At 39.6% G+C, this 21,010-nt stretch overlaps 3 protein-coding genes across 8 annotated transcripts in view; all 3 read left to right on the forward strand.

Moving 5' to 3' along the window:
- The window catches only part of LOC122570551 (longitudinals lacking protein-like), a 148,897-nt gene extending 135,886 nt beyond the window's left edge, over positions 1–13,011 (forward strand). The window contains exons 7-8 of one of the 6 annotated variants that reach the window (XR_006317840.1): positions 10,368–11,663; positions 11,890–12,031. Coding sequence is in view for 3 of the 6 variants with exons in the window: in XM_043732999.1 (XP_043588934.1) it covers positions 8,447–8,811 (365 nt within the window). In the remaining 3 variants the exon portion in view is untranslated. Of the gene's footprint in view, positions 1–6,077; positions 6,328–6,678; positions 6,789–8,446; positions 9,416–10,367; positions 11,835–11,889 lie in introns of those variants that run through there. The other 5 variants (XR_006317841.1, XR_006317842.1, XM_043733010.1 and 2 more) reach the window with 5 other exon arrangements.
- LOC122570562 (zinc finger and SCAN domain-containing protein 26-like) overlaps positions 1–18,568 on the forward strand; it is a 137,835-nt gene extending 119,267 nt beyond the window's left edge. The window contains exon 2 of the mRNA XM_043733055.1: positions 17,217–18,568. Coding sequence (XP_043588990.1) covers positions 17,217–17,629 — 413 coding nt within the window. The 3' untranslated portion in view covers positions 17,630–18,568. The remainder of the gene's footprint in view (positions 1–17,216) is intronic.
- LOC122570567 (zinc finger protein 224-like) lies at positions 14,405–17,209 on the forward strand. The gene is made up of 2 exons (XM_043733061.1): positions 14,405–14,630; positions 15,672–17,209. The coding sequence occupies exons 1-2, from the start codon at positions 14,555–14,557 to the stop codon at positions 15,974–15,976; spliced, it is 381 nt and encodes a 126-aa protein (XP_043588996.1). The 5' UTR covers positions 14,405–14,554; the 3' UTR covers positions 15,977–17,209.
- Positions 18,569–21,010: the final 2,442 nt, after the last annotated feature.

Here is a 21,010-nt window from a genome sequence, read left to right on the forward strand (position 1 = left end):
GATTTTGATTTCAGGTCAGGCGAGATTTCCGGGAAACGTTGCTCGGGACGATTTCCAGAAGCCGTACCCCTGTTTCAAGTGCAACAGGTCCTACACGAACAAAAGCACGCTGAATCGTCACTTGCGAGAGGAGTGTGGCAAAATGCCGCAATACTTGTGCCGTTATTGTCCGAAAGCGTTTAAGCAACGTTCGAATTTTCAGCGACACATCTGGACAGTCCATGGATGCATCATGTGACCCGATCGTTTTCCAATTCTCCGAGCTCAAGTATAATCGAGTGACGATACCTTATAATCCGAATGTAGCGCCAAGTTATATATTTACTTGTCGTTTCCCACGTTTTCGCTGATAACGAAAGAAAGTAACTCTCTATGTATGTGTACAGTGTATACTGATCTCGTACAGTAATTTCTGTATTCGACGTTTAATCGAGACTATTTTAACTCTTCACGCACCGCAGAATAAAGACAATTTTCCATGCATCGCCAACTACTTTTAATCGCTTTTAACTTTAACGATCGCCGTTTATTTGCCGGTAACTGCTTGTTGCTTCAACTTCGATTACATTCACTTTTCTTCTCGAGTCGACGAAACGACGGAACACATGGTAAGGTACCATCTTTCCGCTGTTTTAGTTTAACAACGTGTTAAAACGATCGAAATCGCGGTCGATAAGGGAAAGATTAAAAGCGTAGATATATGTACACATATATTCGAAGCCAAGTCGAGATACAGGAGAGTTCGAAGGTAGTAAGGTGGTAGATGGTAATACGAGGGAAACGTTGACGTATCTAACGGCTGAAACTACGATTTCAGGCTGGGTGGCGGCTGTAGGGCATGCCGGTATGGCGAACAACACTCTCTACCGATGCAGCCTATGCGGTAGAACCTATTCTCGGAAGACTTCGTATCATCGACACTTAGGAGAAAAATGCGGCAAGCATCGAAGAGTAAAAAGTGTAAAAACTGCAAGTACGGTGTGGAAGCGAAATAAACGTACTCGGTGTGTTGTAGAAAATTCCGTGATAAAAATCCTTCAGGAAGCGAATCCGATATCGAAAGAACCGTTCTACGATTAACTTTTTTTTTTTCGTTAACGTCGATAACCTTTGAACGTTGTTAATGTTATCAATACACGCACAAATGTTGCGTCATTTACCGAAATTATTCAGTTATTTTTCAGGTAGTATCTATACGTAACACGAGCTGCAAGAGCAATAAAGAAGAGTGTACGTACATACAATATTTTTTTTTGTTCGCTTCCTTCTTGATCCCTCCTTCAGGTTTGCTTCTTAACGCGGTCCTTAATGCGCCTCGAAGATTGCCGACGAATGATAAGCATGACCTTTTTCGTGACGAACGTATCGTTGGAATACCGTTGCTTCTTGCAACGAGACACGACTTTCAACGTGAAATAAAATAGACGACTCGCGCGCGAGATAAAGGATACTGAACGGTCAACGAAACTCCGTTAATCTCGTTAATCTCTCGTTCTCTTTCTGATCTGTTTCAGACTCGAAGAGGGACCACAATCGTGTCAACTACGACACTCCGTTTACCTGTTACAAGTGTGGGAAACGTTACACATGGACGGACTCCTTGACCAGACATCTTCGAGAAGGCTGCGGGAAGTTACCTAGGCACAAGTGTACCCTCTGCGGCAGAAAATTCAAACGCAGAGATTACTTGTTACGTCACGAAAATAACGTTCACAAAACAGAGTGAGATGATTAGAATTGGGAAACCTTTCCGAAACCATGAACGTCGAGAATCTCGAGCTCCTGTGTCCCTTTGCAAACCGATCGGAACACTTCGGACGGTAATGTTCTCCCTTTCGGTAAAAAAAGAAAAGAAAACATTTTTATATCGCGTTTTCCCGACAGCTTTTTTAAACATTCCGAACGTGACAAGAAGAGTAGGATATTAGAATGCGTTTCACCGTCTGCGTTAGCGTATCTCGATACTGTAAATTCATACTGTATCGATTTGCACGTTTATAAGACTGACACCGTCGATTTCAAATAATCGATACATTTCATTGATAAACACAAAAAGAACACTTTTCCATGATATTACTTCAGTTGACTATAAATTCTGAATTCTGAATTCTAAATTCCGAATTCCGAATTTCGGTTTTTAAATTTGTGAATCGCGGAATTCATTCGAAATCGTGTTTATAGAATCTTCTGACGTTGTAAAGAATTGTACAAAAATGTGACTTCAGCTTGAATCCTTCGAGTGTTTATTATCCCAAATTAATAACGAATCTCCTAATTTATTAACATCGGACCGAGAGAGCGAATCATCGTGTTTATACCTGTATCTTTCTTAACGTCAGTTTACGTATTTTCATACGTTTACAGTGTAAATAAATATTTCTATTGCGTATAGTGGTCCACGCGTTCATACAGATTCATCTGTTTAGATAACACACCGTCTATCACCGTTTAATAAGACTCGAACGATTACTCTGAGAATATGCGATTTAAAATAAATGGAACGTATAGTAGGGTTTCGATTGTCACAATAGCGTGGAAACGTTGTAGTACGAATAATCGATTGAAAGGACTACGCAGCAACTGCTGCAAATGAAACAAGAACTGCTTACACCGAGACAGAAAACCAAGCCTCAACTGGAATTAACACGGACCGAACGTTTCACGAATGGATCAACGCGGAATCTGATTGCTAATGATTACATCTGAATAATATTTGAGCTTTTAGCAAGCAACTATTTTAACGCAAAAATGGTGATGGACCGATTAATTGAAAACAGCTCGCAATTTTAATAAAGCGTTTTCATCGAAAGTTTCAGTGTTTTGAATTATTGCGCTCGATACATTTTCACATTAGGGCGATGCTTTTCTTTCATTTTACGTTCAAAGGAGCGTAAGGATAAGCGTAATAGGAAAACGCTAAGAAGCTATTCGAATAGGCGTATACCTGAACCTACATAATTACAGAAACTGCATTGTTCTTTCAGCTTACTACGGTTCAGACTATTACAAGAGACTTGGGAGACACTCCTGTTCGAATTGCGGCAAGGAATACAGATGGATGCAATCGTTGGTTAGACACGAAAGAGAAGAATGCGGGAAGGGCCCGCAACATTCTTGCCCCGTTTGCGGGACGAAAATTCGCCACAAATGGATGTTAAAGAAACATTTGATCAACGTTCATCATTGGATTATTTCGAACGGGAAAAATATTTACCTCGATTCGAGCAACGGTGCCGCGCAATAGCATCGTCAAGTTTCGAGATGAAAATGCGTCGGTTAAAATGTTAAAACATAGCTGTTGCGTAGCTACGCTCGTTTAACTTTTCGTACTACGATAACACGTATCGTGCGTAATGGCGGTAACTCTTTTAGAGAAAACTTGTACTCCGCTCCGTGTTTCCATCGTTTAAATATGTACGTTTTATACATGAAATTGTATTTATATACGTTATGTAAAATTTGGCCGCAATAAATAACTTAAAGAAACGCGTAATACGAATTAGTAGCGAATTAGTCACGACGAATATCGTTTCGATCTATGGCGTAAAATGTAAAGGGAAGAATCGGTTAAAAGGAATTCTCTGTAAGGAAAGAGAAAGGCAAATGTCTCGTTAGCAGGTGTAGTAAGATCTAGCGTACAACTCTGTATACCGTTTCGAGCGTCATCCTGGAATCAAGAAAGATCTGCGAATACACTTTAGAATATCAAGTACCTAGTTGTTCCCTCTAAATAGTTAAGCATCTCGTTGGAAGGACTGATCGAAATGGTAGTACAAATTCGGTGTGTTAATTTTTAGGATTGCACCAGAAGCACGTCTGTGTCAAATGCGGCAGGTCATACAGGTGGAGGGATTCGTTCAATACACATCGTCGACTGGAATGTGGAAAAGAGCCGCAGTTTGGCTGCATCTTTTGCAGCAGAAGATTCAAGCATAAGCACCATTTGAAAGAACATTTAAAGAGACGCCATCATCATGATCAATCGGAACTCGTTTGGTTGAAAAGATACTAATGAAATCGACGCGTTTCTTCGTTTCTTTTTCTTTTCTTTTCATTTCCATACTGGCAACGTTATCCGATGAAGAAGCAAAGAAACGATATAAAATCTTCAAGTAATAGAACGTTGTCGATCGGCTCTATATCGCATCCGCAATTATCACGAAATAGATATCGGCATTATCTGTCGCGCGATAATTTTTCAGCGGTACACTCTGTCATATTATACGGTATACATACAGAAATTTGTGTAAACGTTCCTTGGGTGTAATAATAAAAGATATTGTTCATTGAACGTCCATTCAACGTGCTGTTAACAGGGTAGTTTTTCATAAAATATGGAAAGTGTATAATTGTGTTCATCGAATAAACAGCGGTCGATTCTTAGTTCTAATAAAAATGTATGTTTTTGTGATTTCAGGTTTACCGATTTTCGTGTTTCGTTCGAGCTATCTCTGTAACAACTGTGGAAAAACGTATAAATGGAAAGAATCGTTGAATTTACACAAGCGCATGGAATGCGGTATCGAGCCACGATTCTCTTGCAAAGTCTGCGGAAGAAAATTTAAACACAAACACCATCTCGCGAAGCATCACAAGTCTATCCACAATTACGTCGATCTGCCTGTGCTGCGAGCTACGTTTTAAAATCGAATATCGTATATTTGACTTGTCCAACGTATTGTCGGTATTGAGTCCCGGACGAGTATTTTGCACGATAATTTCGACTCGAAGAAAATGAGACTGACGAGAGAAAGACTTTGAGAGAAAAAAGAAACAAGTAGAAAGTGATATTTTAATAGCATCCGAAAAATTTCGTATTTTGCTAGATTTTCTGGATGTACCACCGCTATACGTGTACTATGCTAACGAAAACTATGCGATATGCTGCTGGTTCCAAAACTAGAGCAATACGTAAAGAAACGGGAAGTTGAGCAATAAACAGAAACAAAATATTTCGCTAAGAATAGATGTTGATGTAAATTTCTGCAACAGTCGCCTGCTCACTATACTAAAGTTTCTTCCGACTCTATCCCATAAATTTACCGGAAAATTTGTTACCGGTTAATGTTCCTTTCCGCTTTACGCAAATGTAACGCAAGCGCTTGAATTTCGAGTGTTTTCCCGCGAAATAAACGAATCGACGATACTTGCGGTTAATTTAAGTAATTTTATGGAATCAGGTATGCATCGTGACCAATCAATGTAATGGGGTGGATTGTCCGGTCTGGTCGGTAAACGCGAAACGCTTTGCCTTCTGCATCCAAGCACGACTCATCGTTTGTGTTTCAGGTGAGCTGGCCGCTCGGGAAACTGTATATCCGTGCAGAGTGTGCGGCAAGATCTACTCGAGAAAATCTTCCATGTATACGCATCTCCGCCTTTGCGGAAAGGAACCGAAATTCAACTGCGTCCTTTGCGGAAGGAGATTCAAGTACAAGCACAGATTGCAGTCGCATCTTACCTCGAATTTACATAGTCAAGGATTTCGATAATACGTTGGAAATGAATTCTAATTCTCACGTCTCATCGCGCATTTTTTTTTTTTTTTATGAATTATGTGTTATACACACTGATGCTGACCTATTTCTTTTTTTTTTTTCAATATTTGATCGTCTATTCCATATTTTTTTGTCGGAATATTTCAGAATATCAATTTTGTACAAATTAATCGGAAAATCTTACCATTACTATACAAAGTTTAGAAAATTGAGGGCTTCCAGCAGATTGTAAGCAAACTTGTTAGAAAATGAATAAAGGCTCGTTAAAAATTTAACGATGAAACGTCTAATTTCTGCACAAAGTTATCGAGAATAGACCTCGTCGTTTGATAAGCGATTAGGAAGCGTCTTGCATTAAATTGCTCGATCGAATGATCCGACGAATAATTTTGAGCACGGAATAAGAGTAACGTGTCAATGTTGTATTGTCTAAGGTGTAATCGTTTCGTTATTGTTACTCGTTAGTACTAACGATGAAGTAACGGGGGAAAATAGTAAAATCCGCGAACTTATTTACCTCCTGACAAAAGTTTAAAAATTGAAGGCTAACCAATCCGCTTTACGTTTCTTCTTTTGCAGCTCACTCTCAGATGGGATGGATCTGCTTTCAATGTGGCAAACGTTATCAATGGCGTGGTTCCTTGAAGAATCATATCCGAGTGGAATGTGGCAAAGAACCTACTTTCAAGTGTCCAATTTGTGGCAGGAAGTTCAAGCATAAACATCGATGGCAATCTCACGCGAAATCCATGCATCATATTAATTTATAACGAACGATTCTCAACGATTATCTGTCTCTTCGGTTTTCTTGGAAGATAATGCAGCAGCAGTAACTATCGACGATAATAAATCCGCATAATACCTATAATAAGTGCGACTCCTCTTTTCGCATATTGTGTTAAAACGAATCAAAGAGAGGAACGTATCCGAAAAGTATCTTTCGTATCTTTTTGTAATTTTGTTCCTTGCCTGTTAATGAAACGCTCATTGTCACAGGCAAATCGCATTTTTCACTTATTCGGCCGCCGAAATTTCGTCACCGACGAATCACAGATTACATGAAAGCCATCAGTTTGTGTTACCGATAGCTTTTAATTGTTTTATGCGAAACGTGGCGTGCTTCTGCCAGAAAAATTTCTATGTACGGCCGTTCAAGTAATTTCTGAATTTTTCTTTGCAGCGAAGAAATTGTGGTGGTGCTTCCAGTGCGGCAAGCGATACCTGTGGCGAGACTCGTTGAAAAAGCACCTGCGAGTCGAGTGCGGCAAGGATCCTACCTTTGAATGTCCTATTTGCGGCCGGAAGTTCAAGCACAAACATCGTTGGCAATCACACGCTAGACTCATACATTATCTTAATATATGACCTACGAAACAGTCGTGAATCTAGCTAGTCATTGACGATTAATACGAATCAAACAAATCAGAGAAGCATAACAACCATAGCATACGCTTCTAATATGCTGTGATCGTATGTTGTTACTAAATTTACTTCTTATCGAATCTTGACAACTTTATCTCGTAAAATAAATGTTAAGCGTTGCAAATGAAGTTCCACGAATAGTTTGTGTGTATATAAGAGGTTGTTTCTCATTAAATTCGTAAGGTAATCGAAGAAAACCAGCAAAGCAAGGAAACGAAAATTCGTAAACGAAATCCTCACGCGTTTCCCCCGTGTCTCGTAAGTATTATACAATTAAACGAAAGAAATCGAATATGTGTTACCTCTCTTCTCTTCTCTTCCTGAGAGGAAAATTCGGCAAAATGTCAGATATACGCTGCACCTGTATACGCACGAAATATTTTGGCTTGCGCCAGAAAACGTGGTTTCTCGTAAGTAAATTATTCAAATTTTTTTTCGTTCTTGCGCTGTGCCCCTCCTTGTCACTGCTGTCGTTCGCCTTTATTTCCATTCTACGATATTAGAATTCACGTACTAAACGGTGAACCTAACATATACATAACTACGCTCGTAGGGCGTGTAACGATCCTCTTTCTTTTTTTCGCGTATAAATATCGAATGAAACGCGTTCTCCTCTTACTGACAGCCGTTTCGTCTTTTCTCTATTTTCCAGTACCAAGGCTGACGGTGAAGAACATCGAAAATCTACGATATAAGAGGCGACCGGTGATTCACAAGTGCACCAGGTGTGGAAAGGGTTATCAGCTGGAAACTTCGCTGCGAAGGCACCAAAGGCTCGAATGCGGAGTTGAGCCAAGACAAAGCTGTCAAATTTGTGGGAAGAAGTTCACTCATAGGTTCAAGCTAACGCATCATTTGGCTTCGTGTAGAAGAAAGCGGGAATACTACGGAACGATATAAAATGCTGCCTTGTGTATCACATTCGTCGTACTAACAGAAAACACGGAGAAGCGAATACATAAAATTTAAGCCTGTGAAAACGACAGCTAAAACTTCTGGAAAGCGACGATAAAATTTTGAAGCAAGGCAAGAAGACCCAGCGAACATTTTACGAAGGAATCGTAACGCAAAAGCGACAACACAGCTGCGGCGTTGTATAGTTTTTACACAGTTAAATAAATACATGTTTTCCTCTACATAACGATCGCGTTTCCCCTGCTTACAATTAGTACTATGTAAAAAGACTTTTTACAGATGCAAGATACCATGTTCTTTTACGTATTACCTTCTCAACTTTAAATAACACGTTTATTCTTTCGCTTGCTTTTTTAAGGACATTTCCGCACTTCTTTATTATATCCTTCTTCCCCTGACTTATTTAATCGGTCTCCTTACATCCAAAGCTGCACCGACCACAAACACCCGTGGTAAAAAATCCAACTTCCCAGGGACATGGCACACTTAAAGCTCGTTTAATTCTCGAATCAAGGGAAAATATTTGTTCTTGCTCATCTCGTTAAGGACGAAACTATAACGGATAAGGACGCGAAAGCTTGACATCTAACGAATGAATCATTTCGTTTCAGGGCTTTTGGCGACAATGCTGTTATCACAGGATATACAACAACCGCAGGACAATAGCGGACCATTGTGGGTACGTTATCCGGGCATGCCTTACAATCCGAACAGAAATCGAAGACGAAAAAATGGAAAGGATAGCGGGCCGAAGTACGCTTGCAACAGGTGCGGGAAAACTTACAAGGCCACCACGTCTTTGAGTCGTCACAGACGACTCGAGTGCGGCGTTGTACCTTGCGAAGTTTGCCCGTTATGCGATAGAAGATTCAAGCACAGATTCGTCTTGAATTCGCACATCGTCGGATGCCGAAGAAGACTGCGACACGTGGAGAAAACCGATGATTTGCCGGTATTCGCCAAAGAACGGGAGTAGCTGCTCGACCGCGATTCCCACAGTAGTCGCGACGCATCGATTGCGATCAATGCGCTAAACAAATCTTTTCTACGAATATCTAAAAGCGTTCATCTTTAATCTTTGCAGCTCTATCCTTTTCTTTCGAACGACAATCCTTCCCTTCTGTGAATTACATCATGTGAGAGGCGTGCGAATCTTTGATCTTGAGTTGTTAGTTTGAATTTTATACACGCATACATGTATCTTATGATTAGATTCATTTTAAATTCGATTACGATGGAAAATTTCGTAATTGTTTGATGGTTCTCTTTTCACTCGAAATAAATCGTGTCGTATGAGATCTTTCTTTATACGAAATAGATTTGCTATTAATCCACCATGTAAATAACATTTTGGATACGTAACGAGAGAGGTAACGGGATGTAATTGTATGAGAAAGAACCGAGGTGTACACTGAAGATGCACAATGTACGGAAATACTGTCATGTCCATTACATTCCGTATACTTTGTTTCAACGGAACGGATACCAAAAAAATGTTTCAACCGTAACGCTTTATATCTCATCATAACGTTTTATATGTATCGACAAATAAACGAGTCTGAACGATTAAAACATAATTATATTGACGTACATATAATCGAACGGCACCGTTTTCCAGCATTTCTGTGACTGACAATGAGATTGATTCTCGTAGCTCGTGTTCCTTTCATCGCACCAAATCAAATGCGATTCCTTCGATCACCTACTCGATCTGTCCGAATTCACCCAATTTGACCGTATACTTTTATCTAACCCTGTTTCGCGAAACCATTCCTCTGTCCCGAGGTATTTCCTCTTTTGATCTAATGCTGCTTGTTCACCAATGTGTTACTTCGACAGGTGTTCTATCGAAGAGCGTCTGGAGCACTTCGAACGATTATCGAAGCAGTTCGATGGACGATCTGTTGCTGAAAGAAAGGAACTACAACGATGCGTACTACTATCCGTGTCCCGTGCTCGATCCGAACAAGAAACAACCGCTGCAACAGCAACAGCAGCAGCAGCAACAGCAGCAGCAGCAGCAGCAGCAACTACAGCCACAACAGCTCTTCACCTGTGCGCTTTGCGGCAGAGAGTATACCTGGATGTACAGTTTACGTCGACATCAGCTGCAATGTGGCAACAAGGAAGCGAGAAACAAGTGTCATTTTTGCTCGAGAAAGTTTTACAGGCGCGACAGACTGAAAGAACATTTGCTGGTTCATCATGCAGACTTGATTTAGAAAAGTTTACTCGCACAGATGCTCTCTCTCAGTTCGAAATAACTTTTGAGTTTGTGTTTAAGTTTACTTTTCTTTCCATTTTGATTGTACATCGTCCCCGTATATCGCTCGTACAGCGAAATGTATTTTGCTTGAAATCCATCGATTCAATAAAATTATTCATACTTGAAATGCTTGTAAATTATGCGCGTATAAATATCAGCAAATATAGATGTGTCCAATTTCTCTAGACTCTTGCCACTTTCTCCCACGTTGTCCTCCTCGATAGGTTACGACGAATTCGCAGTAATCGATGTTTCTCGTATTCCAGACGGTTCCAACCTGATGAACGAGCTTGCTGCTTTTGAGTCCAAGGATATCAAACCGATTCCGGAAACGATTAAACCACGCTTGACTCGCGGGCTTACCTCCTTGCAACGTTACATGTGTGGAGAGTGTGGGAAAGGATACTCGTGGATGGCTAATCTCCGCAGACATCAAAGACTCGAATGCGGGAAATTACCCAAACATCACTGCAGAATATGTCGAAGGGAGTTTTATCGGAGATACGAATTGACAAATCACTACAATACCAAACACACCGCTCCTTAACTTGTCGACGATCCTACGCATTTTTAACCTGTCGAGAGCAAATATCATCATCTTCATCGAACGTTCCGCGTTCTTAATCGCATCAAACGCTCTATACGTATATGCTACGCTACTTCGCCAAGTTAGTAAGCGAAGGGACAGTGGGCTTTATATTCGAGTAGTCAGTAATATAGTAATATCACTTCTTTTCTCTTTTCACTTAATCCATCTATCTTTTTACACTTTTGCGTAACTTTACTCGATGTGTTTATTCTTGTAACTAGAACATAATCGACGATTGTAATTTATTTGTACCGCATCAACTAACAGTGCAGTATTGCTATACTAGTGTATAGTATACGTGTAAGAAATCAGTGACATTATTCCGGGCTCCTGATGGAAAAGAGCTTTATGAAGTGGTGGCACAATGTTTGCTTTCGCTCCTTATGAAATGATCTTCTTTATAACCACTAATCTTCTATGTTAATGTAATCTGTCTCCGCTTATGTTTGAGCTTTGCTTTCACTCGTTGCCATCGATTCGATCAAGCTATATTTCCTCTGCGACATATTTGATCGATGTCTAATTAGAAACAACGAACGATTTGCTTTTAGGAAAGCTCGTCGAACGTCCTTCGTTTCGTACAAAGCAGTTGTCACCGACTAGCAACAAGACGAATAAACTCTGCGTTTCACGCGTTTTGCCGGAGCTTCGCGGAGGTTAGAGAAACTCAAACGAATGTATCAAACGAATGGTTCAAGTACTGCTGTCAAATGTTATGAGTGCGTTCTGCGTGGGTAGAAATTTGAAACTTTTATTATAGCCTTACTCTGATCGAATCTCGAATAAACATAATCAAGCTACCTGACGCGGGTATAGCATATTTTTCAATTTTGTTACGTTCGATCAATAAACACATCTGGCTCCGCAACAACACGTTCTGTTTGCTGTTCTTTGAATGTGGGATAAGGCATGAACGCGACGAATAAGCGAGGAATAAGTGACGAATAAGCGACCTACGGCAAAAAAGAGAAAGGTGTGTTTCGCATCGCGTCGAAATCGATTCTATGCCATGCCGTTTCCCGCAATATCGCGGGAACACGATGAAATTAGTATATTTACGTGATTACTGCCACCGAAGCAGTAGTGAAAATTTGTATCTTTTCCGATGCATGTACTGTCCTGTGTTTCGTACGATCAACCGACTAACAATAAAACCCACGTAATTATATTTGCTAACGCGAACCGTTCGTTCTTCGCAGGGAAACGAGCGGACTTGAGCGATTGGTTCGTGAAGCAGGAGAACGAGTACGAGGAGCCGCAGACTCTGTTCGAGTTCGTTGCCAGCAGTTACGATTTGGCGGAACGAAAGAAGGCTGCAAAGAGCGTGATCTGCGAGGAATGCGGCAAAAGCTTCTCGAGGCTCGACAGTCTTCGAAGACACGAGAAGAATTATTGCAGAGTAAAAGGAGACAGAATGTACTGCCGCTTTTGCGGCAAGAAGTTCGCGAAGCCGCTCTCGCTGATCTCTCACGTGAAATCGGCGCATTCGACTCTCTTTTTAAAATCGCAAACATCATAGGAGAACCTCGTGCATCAAAAATACTGAAAGTTTCCTTTAACAAATTTTCACCTTGGTTTTTCTCTCTTTTGGCCGTTTCCCACTTTCGTGATTCGCTTAAAGCGAAGTATATAAAATTTATACGTTGATCATGTTACGCGTACGATCTTCCTTATCTTTATCAATCGTTACCACGTTATGGATTAGCTCGTTATAAAGAAGATTGAGGGGGGAAGAGAAAAAGGAAACAACATATACGCTCTGTATCAATTCAACGTTTTCATCTTTTCAAATAAGTGCCACTGTGTTACGTACCTTGTTATACATTCTATATTATACGAACCGTGAAATCGCGTTACATTTATAAGTATTTCTTGTTAAAAATATTATATAATATTGTATAGAAAGAGGAAGAAATACAAGACGACTTACATTAAAGAACGTGACTACGATAGTCTGGATTTTCATCTATTTAGAAAAAATACTCTTGCATCGCGCTACATAGTGGTGCTTATTTTCTATAGAGTGGTAATATTCTATCCTATCAGTGTAAATGGTTGAAAATCCACGGCATCAAATACTCTAATAACCGTCGAAGACGAAGCAATTAGCGTAATATCGCAGTACGATAATTGTAATATTTTGCTTTGTGAGATGGTTTTTGTCAGAAAAAAATTTCACTTTCATGCGCTATGTACGTGTGTATATGTATATCGAGAATGCTGTAAGTGTATCACAGTAAATAACCGCGAAATTAAGCGCGTTCGTGAAGCTAATGTTTCTTGGTATGTTCGAAATTGAATAAAACGTTTTTCAAACGACACTCTTTAATCTCCGCTCATCTGTTCGATGAACTCTCTCTCTCTCTCTCTCTCTCTCTCTCTCTCTTTCTCTCTTTCTCTCTCTCTCTCTCTTTCTCTCTCTCTCTCTCTCTCTCTCTCTCTCTCTCTCTCTCTCTCGATAAAGAACGCTCGTTTATAGTCGTTTTTCCGATCGCTAACGAAGTTAGTGATATTTGCGTTATAATCAGCGAATAGTCACGTATGTCAAGCTTTTGCTGAAAGGCAAGGTGAATGGAAGGTAATTTGACTATAACAAAACACATGCATGCTTCTCCCTTTTTGAGGAAAACTAGCGCAACAAGGTGCTTGCGATCTCCCATTTATAACGAGGAAATGGTATTCTTTGCAGGTGAGAAATCGGAGAGCTACTCGGAAAAAGAGCAAGAGGACGACGCCGAGGTTTGTGAGATCTCGTTTCACGGACAGTTAGCGATGAACTATTTGCTCTGTGACTCGTCCATCTTGAATTCCATGGAAACGAGCGTGCTGCGGAAAAGCGTGAAATCTCATCAACAATTTCGATGCGACGGTTGCGACAGAGCGTACACGCGAATGGACAGTCTTAAACGGCACCAAGCCAAATGCGATGCGTCGTTGGAGAAGCTGCAAGAGGAAGTCGAATGGCTACATCGACAAAAGTTTTATTGCAATCAGTGCGGCAAAGGTTACAAAAGACTGGACACGTTGAGGAGGCATCAGAGGCTCGTTTGCGGCGACAAAGACAACGCGTCTACAGCTACCGACAAGCCGACCGTTTAATAAAAAAAAGCGTGCAGACAATTTTCTTCTCACTTTGAGACTACTCGGAACCTTTGTCGCTTCGTGATCGTTCATTTCTGATGGCACGAGAGAATGTGAATTTTCTCCGTTTTAAATGGAATTTTAAGTTATCGAAGGAAACTGTCGAATCGCATTTGATCGATACATTTCCTTTTTTGTTTCCTTTTCTTCTCTCGTTCTTTCTGTCTTCTCAAAACGAGAAAGAGGAATGTTTTTCACGACTTTGCTCGATTAACATTCTGCGAAACTTATACGACCTAACGGAAATGTTCACGCTTGTTTATTTCCATGCAATTTGTATTTGTATCTATATTTATGCGTCAATTAAACATAGAAAAAACACTGGAAAGCATTCGAAATTATATTACATTGCCTTTAGTTTACATGATTCGCAATAATTATCGGGCATGAAACGTGATCGCTGCCACTGAACGTTTTTCCCGCAGGTATCGAAGATACGAGAGATTACAGCGCGTTATGGGTGCTGAAGAGAAAGGCTCGTAACATCGGAGAAGACGAGGAACCTTCGTACTTCCTTAACAAATCGTACATCTCGGAAATCGGAGGATCTACGAGTTTCGCGAGCGGTATGGATCCACGTTACGAATCCAACTCTTGCGTCACCGCTCCTGGACCGCGATTCGTGTGCCTTCATTGCGGAAAAAGATACAAATGGCAGGATAGCTTGAGGAGACATCAGAGAGTCGACTGTGGGAACAAGGAGAAGAAATTTTCCTGTCATCTATGCGACAAAAAGTTCAAGTACCGATACGAACTACGGAATCACGTCGATGCTTACCACGACCTATAAATCCGCCAGGTGCTAAGTTTCTCTTTTTGCATTCGAATCTTTTCCATCGAGCGATTTGACCAGCAGCCAAATATATCGCGCGTGTTTATAAACATTTTTATATTGTCAATAATGTTTTCATTTCATGTCTGCCACGTTACATGGAACTTGATAAAGTTATCCGATTGACACATGGTTACACACACAACTATATGTGCGCGCGTAATTTAACGTGTCTGCTATATAGTCGTACTATAACGACTGTCGACAAATTACACGCATATGATGCTAATGTTCTTCTCAACTATTTAGAAAAATTCGTCGCAAAGCTACGTCGGATGAAGCTTATCGAATAAACGTTAATTACTAAATCCTGAAGTTGACGCCAACTGGTATTTGTAAACGCGAAAATATAAATGGCTTGACACGTAGGTTTACGTAACGGAGGGACTAGACTCGTTCGTACACTTGCCGCTTTTCAAGTCTCGCAATGGAAGTATATCGGTGTCTGTATGAGAACACAAATAGAGAGTAGCGACTTAAGAAAATCACCAGTCTGTGTAATATTGTAGCCGCGAATTGAATTTCGTAATCGCAAACCACAACGAAGAAATCGGTTTTTGGAATTCTTTCCGTTCTTTCTACCTGTTTTCTATTTGAATGTTTCTCCTTCGAATGATCGATCGATGATTATTGTACCTACGTACGATCTGTCGCATTTTATTTTCGTTTAATAAAGTTGTTTCAATGTTTTATCTTATGTTATTGCTCCTGTTCAACGCTTCGTTTAGTATAGAATTTTTTAAGCGGCATTTTAGCGAACCGATTGTAAGATCGACGAAAAACTATAGAATCGCGTCGTTCAGCTATCGCACTTGCACCACGCGTATCGATCGATATCGTTTGACATTTCCGTAGCGTCTAGTATTATCGATATGGTTGATCGTAAGAACTTTTAACAGGTTGAAAAAGTGCTCGAATTACGCTTCTAAGATTCTTTCGCTATTATTCACTGTCGTGTAACAATTCGGCAATACTGTCTAAACGGTTTATTTGTTTCTTGAATTTCAGATGGCTACTTCTCGTTGCAACTGCCATACGGTTTGCCATCGGGATTTCAACATTACGCGGCCAGCATGAATTTACCGCAAAAAGATGAAATGAAATATTTGCGCAATGATGGCAACTTGATGAATATTTGTTTCGGTTGTGGCAAGAGGTACAAGTGGAGAGACAGTTTATTAAGGCATCAGAGGGTTGAGTGTGGTAACAAAGAGAAAAAGTTTTCTTGCAAATTGTGTCCGAAAAAGTTCTATCACCAGTACAAGTTAAACGAACATTATCAGGGCCGACACAAGATACCCAAGTCCCATTAAACTGCATAAACTTTAGTGATCTTTGTTTCACGAATGATTTTTAGAATATTTTTATATCGATATTTTAACCGGCAAAACAAAAATGTTCCTCGAGAATATACTATTGCGAAAATACTCGATATGATTATCAAATTGTCTTTTTATATCGACAGCATCTGTCGTAGTATCTGAAGCCGATGAAAATATGTTAATCGCAACAAGACTGCTTTAGAATACGTTTGTTGTACCGCTTTAAAGATATTATTTTTCTTATCGCCGGTTTCTTTCACAGACATAGATCGATCAGATCTTGCCGACTAAAGCTGAGCTAAGTCATAATCGGTTTGTACTTAATAGCGTGTAAGTACGTAACGATAAATTCTTATACCTGAGCGTATAAATACTAGGAAGCCGTGATAAGAATGAATAAATATGGAGAATTACAATTGTCATTATATTCTTTAATGACATCGATACCATCTTAATCGATTTCAAGTATAACAATGCCAATAAATTGCAAGTTGCTGTTCCTCTCTTTCCTATCGGCCTGTTGTCGTCGAATCGCTTGTTCAACATTGTATCCGAATCGGCGACGATGCTCTCCGTTTTGTGAAATAAACTGAATTAGAAAGAAGAAAATAGAAAGGTGAAAAATCTCGGTGCAGTTTTATAAATGTTGCAAGTAAAGTGTGGCTGCTTGTATGAAAACTTAACGTGCTACTTAATCATAACACGAAGCCTTGTTTGCGGTGAACCTAAACCTCGTATATGTGTCTGTGTCAATTGCCAGAAAGATCAACTTCATATTCGTAACTAATTTTATGAGGCGGGTTTTACATTTGCTTAATAACACGCGCCATCCAAAACGTCAGGAAACGTAACAGAATCTTGAAGATAAGCCGCGTTCGACGATATTTGGACATCAAACAGAAATACAAGGGCGTAAACGATCTCGATATCTCGTTGAATCTTCATGTCTAAATAGCACTCGGAACGCGTCTTACGTTCAGGAGTTTCGAAAAATTGATCGCAGACTTGATAACTGGAAACGAAAGGATATAGAGCTGGTGATTTAAAGCCGCAGGTAATCGTTTTCGCAGGTGATCGGTTAAATGTAACACGATTCGTGCTTCGCGTGTAAATCCACTTTCGCGTAATTTACGTTTCATCTCTTTTGAACGACTATCGATGTAAGAGAATCGTCGACGAAACGAATAGCAGACAACGCAGAACGATATTGATTCTGTTATCTATTTTCTAGAACGCAAGTACTCACCAAGTGCAGCGATCGAATGGTATTATCGATACCAGAGCTTGTATCTTCGTCTGATGGCGGAAAGTCAAGTGACGGAGAAGCCAGGTTCCGACAGTAACGAGTATTCGAGCAAGATACAGCGTTCTGGAAATTGCCTAAACGACGTTGTTGCGTCGGGGAAGATGTCGGAGAATGGATTAGACGAGCCATCGTTGGCAGGAAATCACGCGAATGTTCGCGATACTTCCAGCTACTCTTGCTCGCGTTGTGGAAACGCTTACACGAGGCCTCACTCCTTGAACAGGCACATTAGATTCGAGTGTGGTGTCGAGCCGCAATTCGAGTGTCCCATATGTCACAAGAAGTCGAAACACAAGCACAACTTGCTTCTGCATATGAGAACTCATCAGAAACCTTAAGTACATTTCCATTGATAATTAAGTTTGCAGAAACGTTAAATATCTATAGTTTGGATTCAACGGTGATCTCGAAGGTTACTCGCCATTGTATTAATATTCGACTGACAAGAGTAGACTGACTTGTTGCCATTTTTCTGTTGAATTCCACCGAATTATAATATGTGCTCTACGTGGTAAACGTAGTAAGTACAGGACAATAAAGTAAAGAGTAAACGAAACAAAGATGAAATATAGGTAAGATGAGTCGAAATGAAATCAACGAACCCTTATTCTATATATATATAAGATATATTAAAGGAAACAAGGGAGAAGTTTGTTCGAGTATACACGCATGTACTTACATACATAGATAACTATGGGCATCGATGAATACTCACAATTGTACGATAAAGAAAATAAATATTTTGTATTTACGAAAAGTTATCATATCTCTGATCGATTTATTATCGATCTCTTGTTACATGTGTCTTATTGCGTCATTAATGTTCGTATCATGAAAATGAATAGCAGACCGTGAAGATCTCATCGTTCTAAATCTTCATTTAATAAATGTTAACACCGTTGAGATACCGTGTATAATAGTTAGACAAACGGATGTATTCCACGATGAAATTGCTCTTCCATAGAAATGTTGATAGTTGCATGCGAGAACTGTTCTTTGCGATTGATCGAGAATATTGTTTATAACGAACGTTCAGGTAATTGTGCGCGAGTGTGCAATCATCTTCACACGATTATCTAAATTTCGTTGCGATCGAGAGAAAAGGAACACGTTTATTTTGCCACAGCATGGCTCGATGTAAGGCCCTCGAATTCGTTGTATTCTTTCCCGACATTAATATTATTTTGCCGTAAAACGCTTGTTTCTCTACTTCCGCCACGTCTTGCCAATCGTTGTACCAAATGCGTGACAAACGTTTCATCGTGTGCTTAACAAAATGTTGCAGTTTGGAAGATGCTGAAGGATTTGGAAGATGGGCCACCGTTTTTGTGTCCGAAATGCGGTCGTACTTATTCCCACAAGTGCAACTTAACCAGGCACTTACGGCTGGAATGCGGCGTTGGGCCAAGATTTCAATGCGCCTGGTGTAAGAAGCGATTCAAGCATCGACATCACCTGCGGGATCATCAGAGGATCCACCTCTATTCGAATTGCACGTTTGAATTGCGGAATTGAAATAGTACTCTCCCTATATTTATACGCCTGCTTGTTTTTTTACATTTCACGCGATAGTCTAATTATTCGATTATTTATTTATTTATTTATTTGTATTGGGTTGACTAAGTGCCAACTTAGTTGCCAACCCGATATATCGTTTATTTATCTGTTTTGTTTATGAAATCGTTCATTCGTTTGTTCGACTATTTGTTAGTTTAAAGGAGACATATCGTTGTAATATTTTTATTCGAATTGTTTGAGGTATTTTTCTAAGGTGCAACATGTACAAGTTACCTAAATGCAATATTTTCTCGTTAACAGTCCTGCTAACGTGTGACTCGTAACGTTATGCATAAAGCGTAGTGTATTAGAGTTATTTTGTAAGTTCTGCTGTGCAATGCTACTTGTAATTGTTTTACGCCTCATTGAGATTGCAATATTCCCGAGGAAAAGAAAAAGAATTTTTTCGTAAAATTATTAATTAACCCTTTGCACTCCTATGTCGAGTGTGACTCGATATCAGCTTTTATCAGCAGCTCCTTCGTCGAGTCCCACTCGACATTCTTTCATGTCCACATTTTTTTATCAAACGTGAGAAAGAAAACCAGGTTTGCATGCTGGAAATTGCTTCAAGATATATCATACACTTAAAAATTACAAAATACAGCAATAGCGTGAATAGAAGTGATATCTAAGTGAATTTGTTTCTTCCTTCGTTCATTTGAATTGTCTTATTTTTTAGTTAAAGTAAATTTCAAATAAAACGCCTAGAAGCGTTGCCAACTGTTGCCAACGAAATTGAAATAAAATTCCGAGTGCGAAGGGTTAAAGGTACACGGGGCATTTAACAGAAAGAAGGAAACTGAGAAACAGAACGGTTATCCATCGGTATGATTCGAGAATTAAATATGAAATTCGTTTCTCACAGTAAATTATTAAGGAAATAATGCCATTTTAAAGAGTGTTCAATACGGAAATATATTATTTTTATGCGCATCGTGTATATAAATAGCTCAAGTACTTAAACTAACAGTGACTTGGAATCATCCGACTTGGCATTAAACGATTGGATATTCGAAAATTATCCTGTTAAATATTCAACGGTATCTAAGAAACGCAAAGTTATTTATTCAAAGTTACAGTACTTTTGATGTTTGTGATCGGTGTGATTGTCAAGTCTGTGCCAAAAAAGAGATATTAATATAGTATTTGCTAGCGTGTAAGTCGTAACTGTACACTAAACGTAGACGAGATAAATATATTTGCACAGAGAGAGACTGGAATGTTACGCGTATAGAGGAGGAGCCAGGTGGCCCTAAACGAATCCGTCTCAAGTTTTTGTAATTTGGTGCTTCTTGCGTATTAGCTTATAGATCACCGAACTATGCGAACGGAAAGGTGTTTCGGAAAACAATTGCAAATACCTCTTAACCGTGCCAAAGATACGCCCCCTAGTTTTTATGTTTTATGAAAGATCCACGGGAAATGACAGAGGATGGTATGTTGATATCACTGTCGTTAAATGATAAGATAATATTCGAAGATGTATTTTCATTGAAAGAAAAGAATGTAGCGATTTTACGGAGTAACGATATTGCGATCGTGCGATATAATAAAATACCATTTAGCCACGTCGAAGAAGTATAGAGTTGAAGAAAACAAATTCGTAACAGTTTGGCGACTAAAGCGATTATAATACTACGCCGTGCGAAACGTATCTGTCGGTAAACGCTTCTTTTATAATACGCATACGAAGGAAAGGAAAAAAACATAACTATTTTATCGTAATATGATAATATAGAATTTGCTTACTTTCCGAGTACCGAGTGGGAAAACGATGCAACTTGTCTGAGAGCTTCCGAAGGTCTGATCGCGGCGATACTAACACTGCAAGTACAAGATTACACAAGTCCTCAAAGTATCTATTCGCGAAAGTTTTCTCGATGATGTTACTTGAATGAATTTCCAAGGAATAATAAAAAAAAACAGTGTTTTTTACCGTAGTATCGTTGTAATAGTATCGACGATTATGTTGAAACTAACAATAAGCCAGGTCTTACAGTTCCTTTATTGTCCGATGCACGAACACGAAGCTACGTACTATCTACTTATAGTTAAGGAAAGAAGAAGAATTTACGAAATGTTAGAGCAAAGACAGTCCTGTTGTCTTTTACAGAGGCAAACGGAAGCAACATAGTTATCGAATATATCGCGTACCTATA

This window comes from Bombus pyrosoma, linkage group LG9 (assembly GCF_014825855.1).
Source record: "Bombus pyrosoma isolate SC7728 linkage group LG9, ASM1482585v1, whole genome shotgun sequence".
NCBI lineage: Eukaryota > Metazoa > Arthropoda > Insecta > Hymenoptera > Apidae > Bombus > Bombus pyrosoma.

Coding starts and splice junctions, on each gene's coding strand:
- LOC122570567 (XM_043733061.1), top strand. CDS start 14,555: ATGCGACAAAAAGTTCAAGTACCGATACGAACTACGGAATCACGTCGA. Junction 14,631..15,671: donor ACGACCTATAAATCCGCCAG/GTGCTAAGTTTC, acceptor CTTGAATTTCAG/ATGGCTACTTCTCGTTGCAA.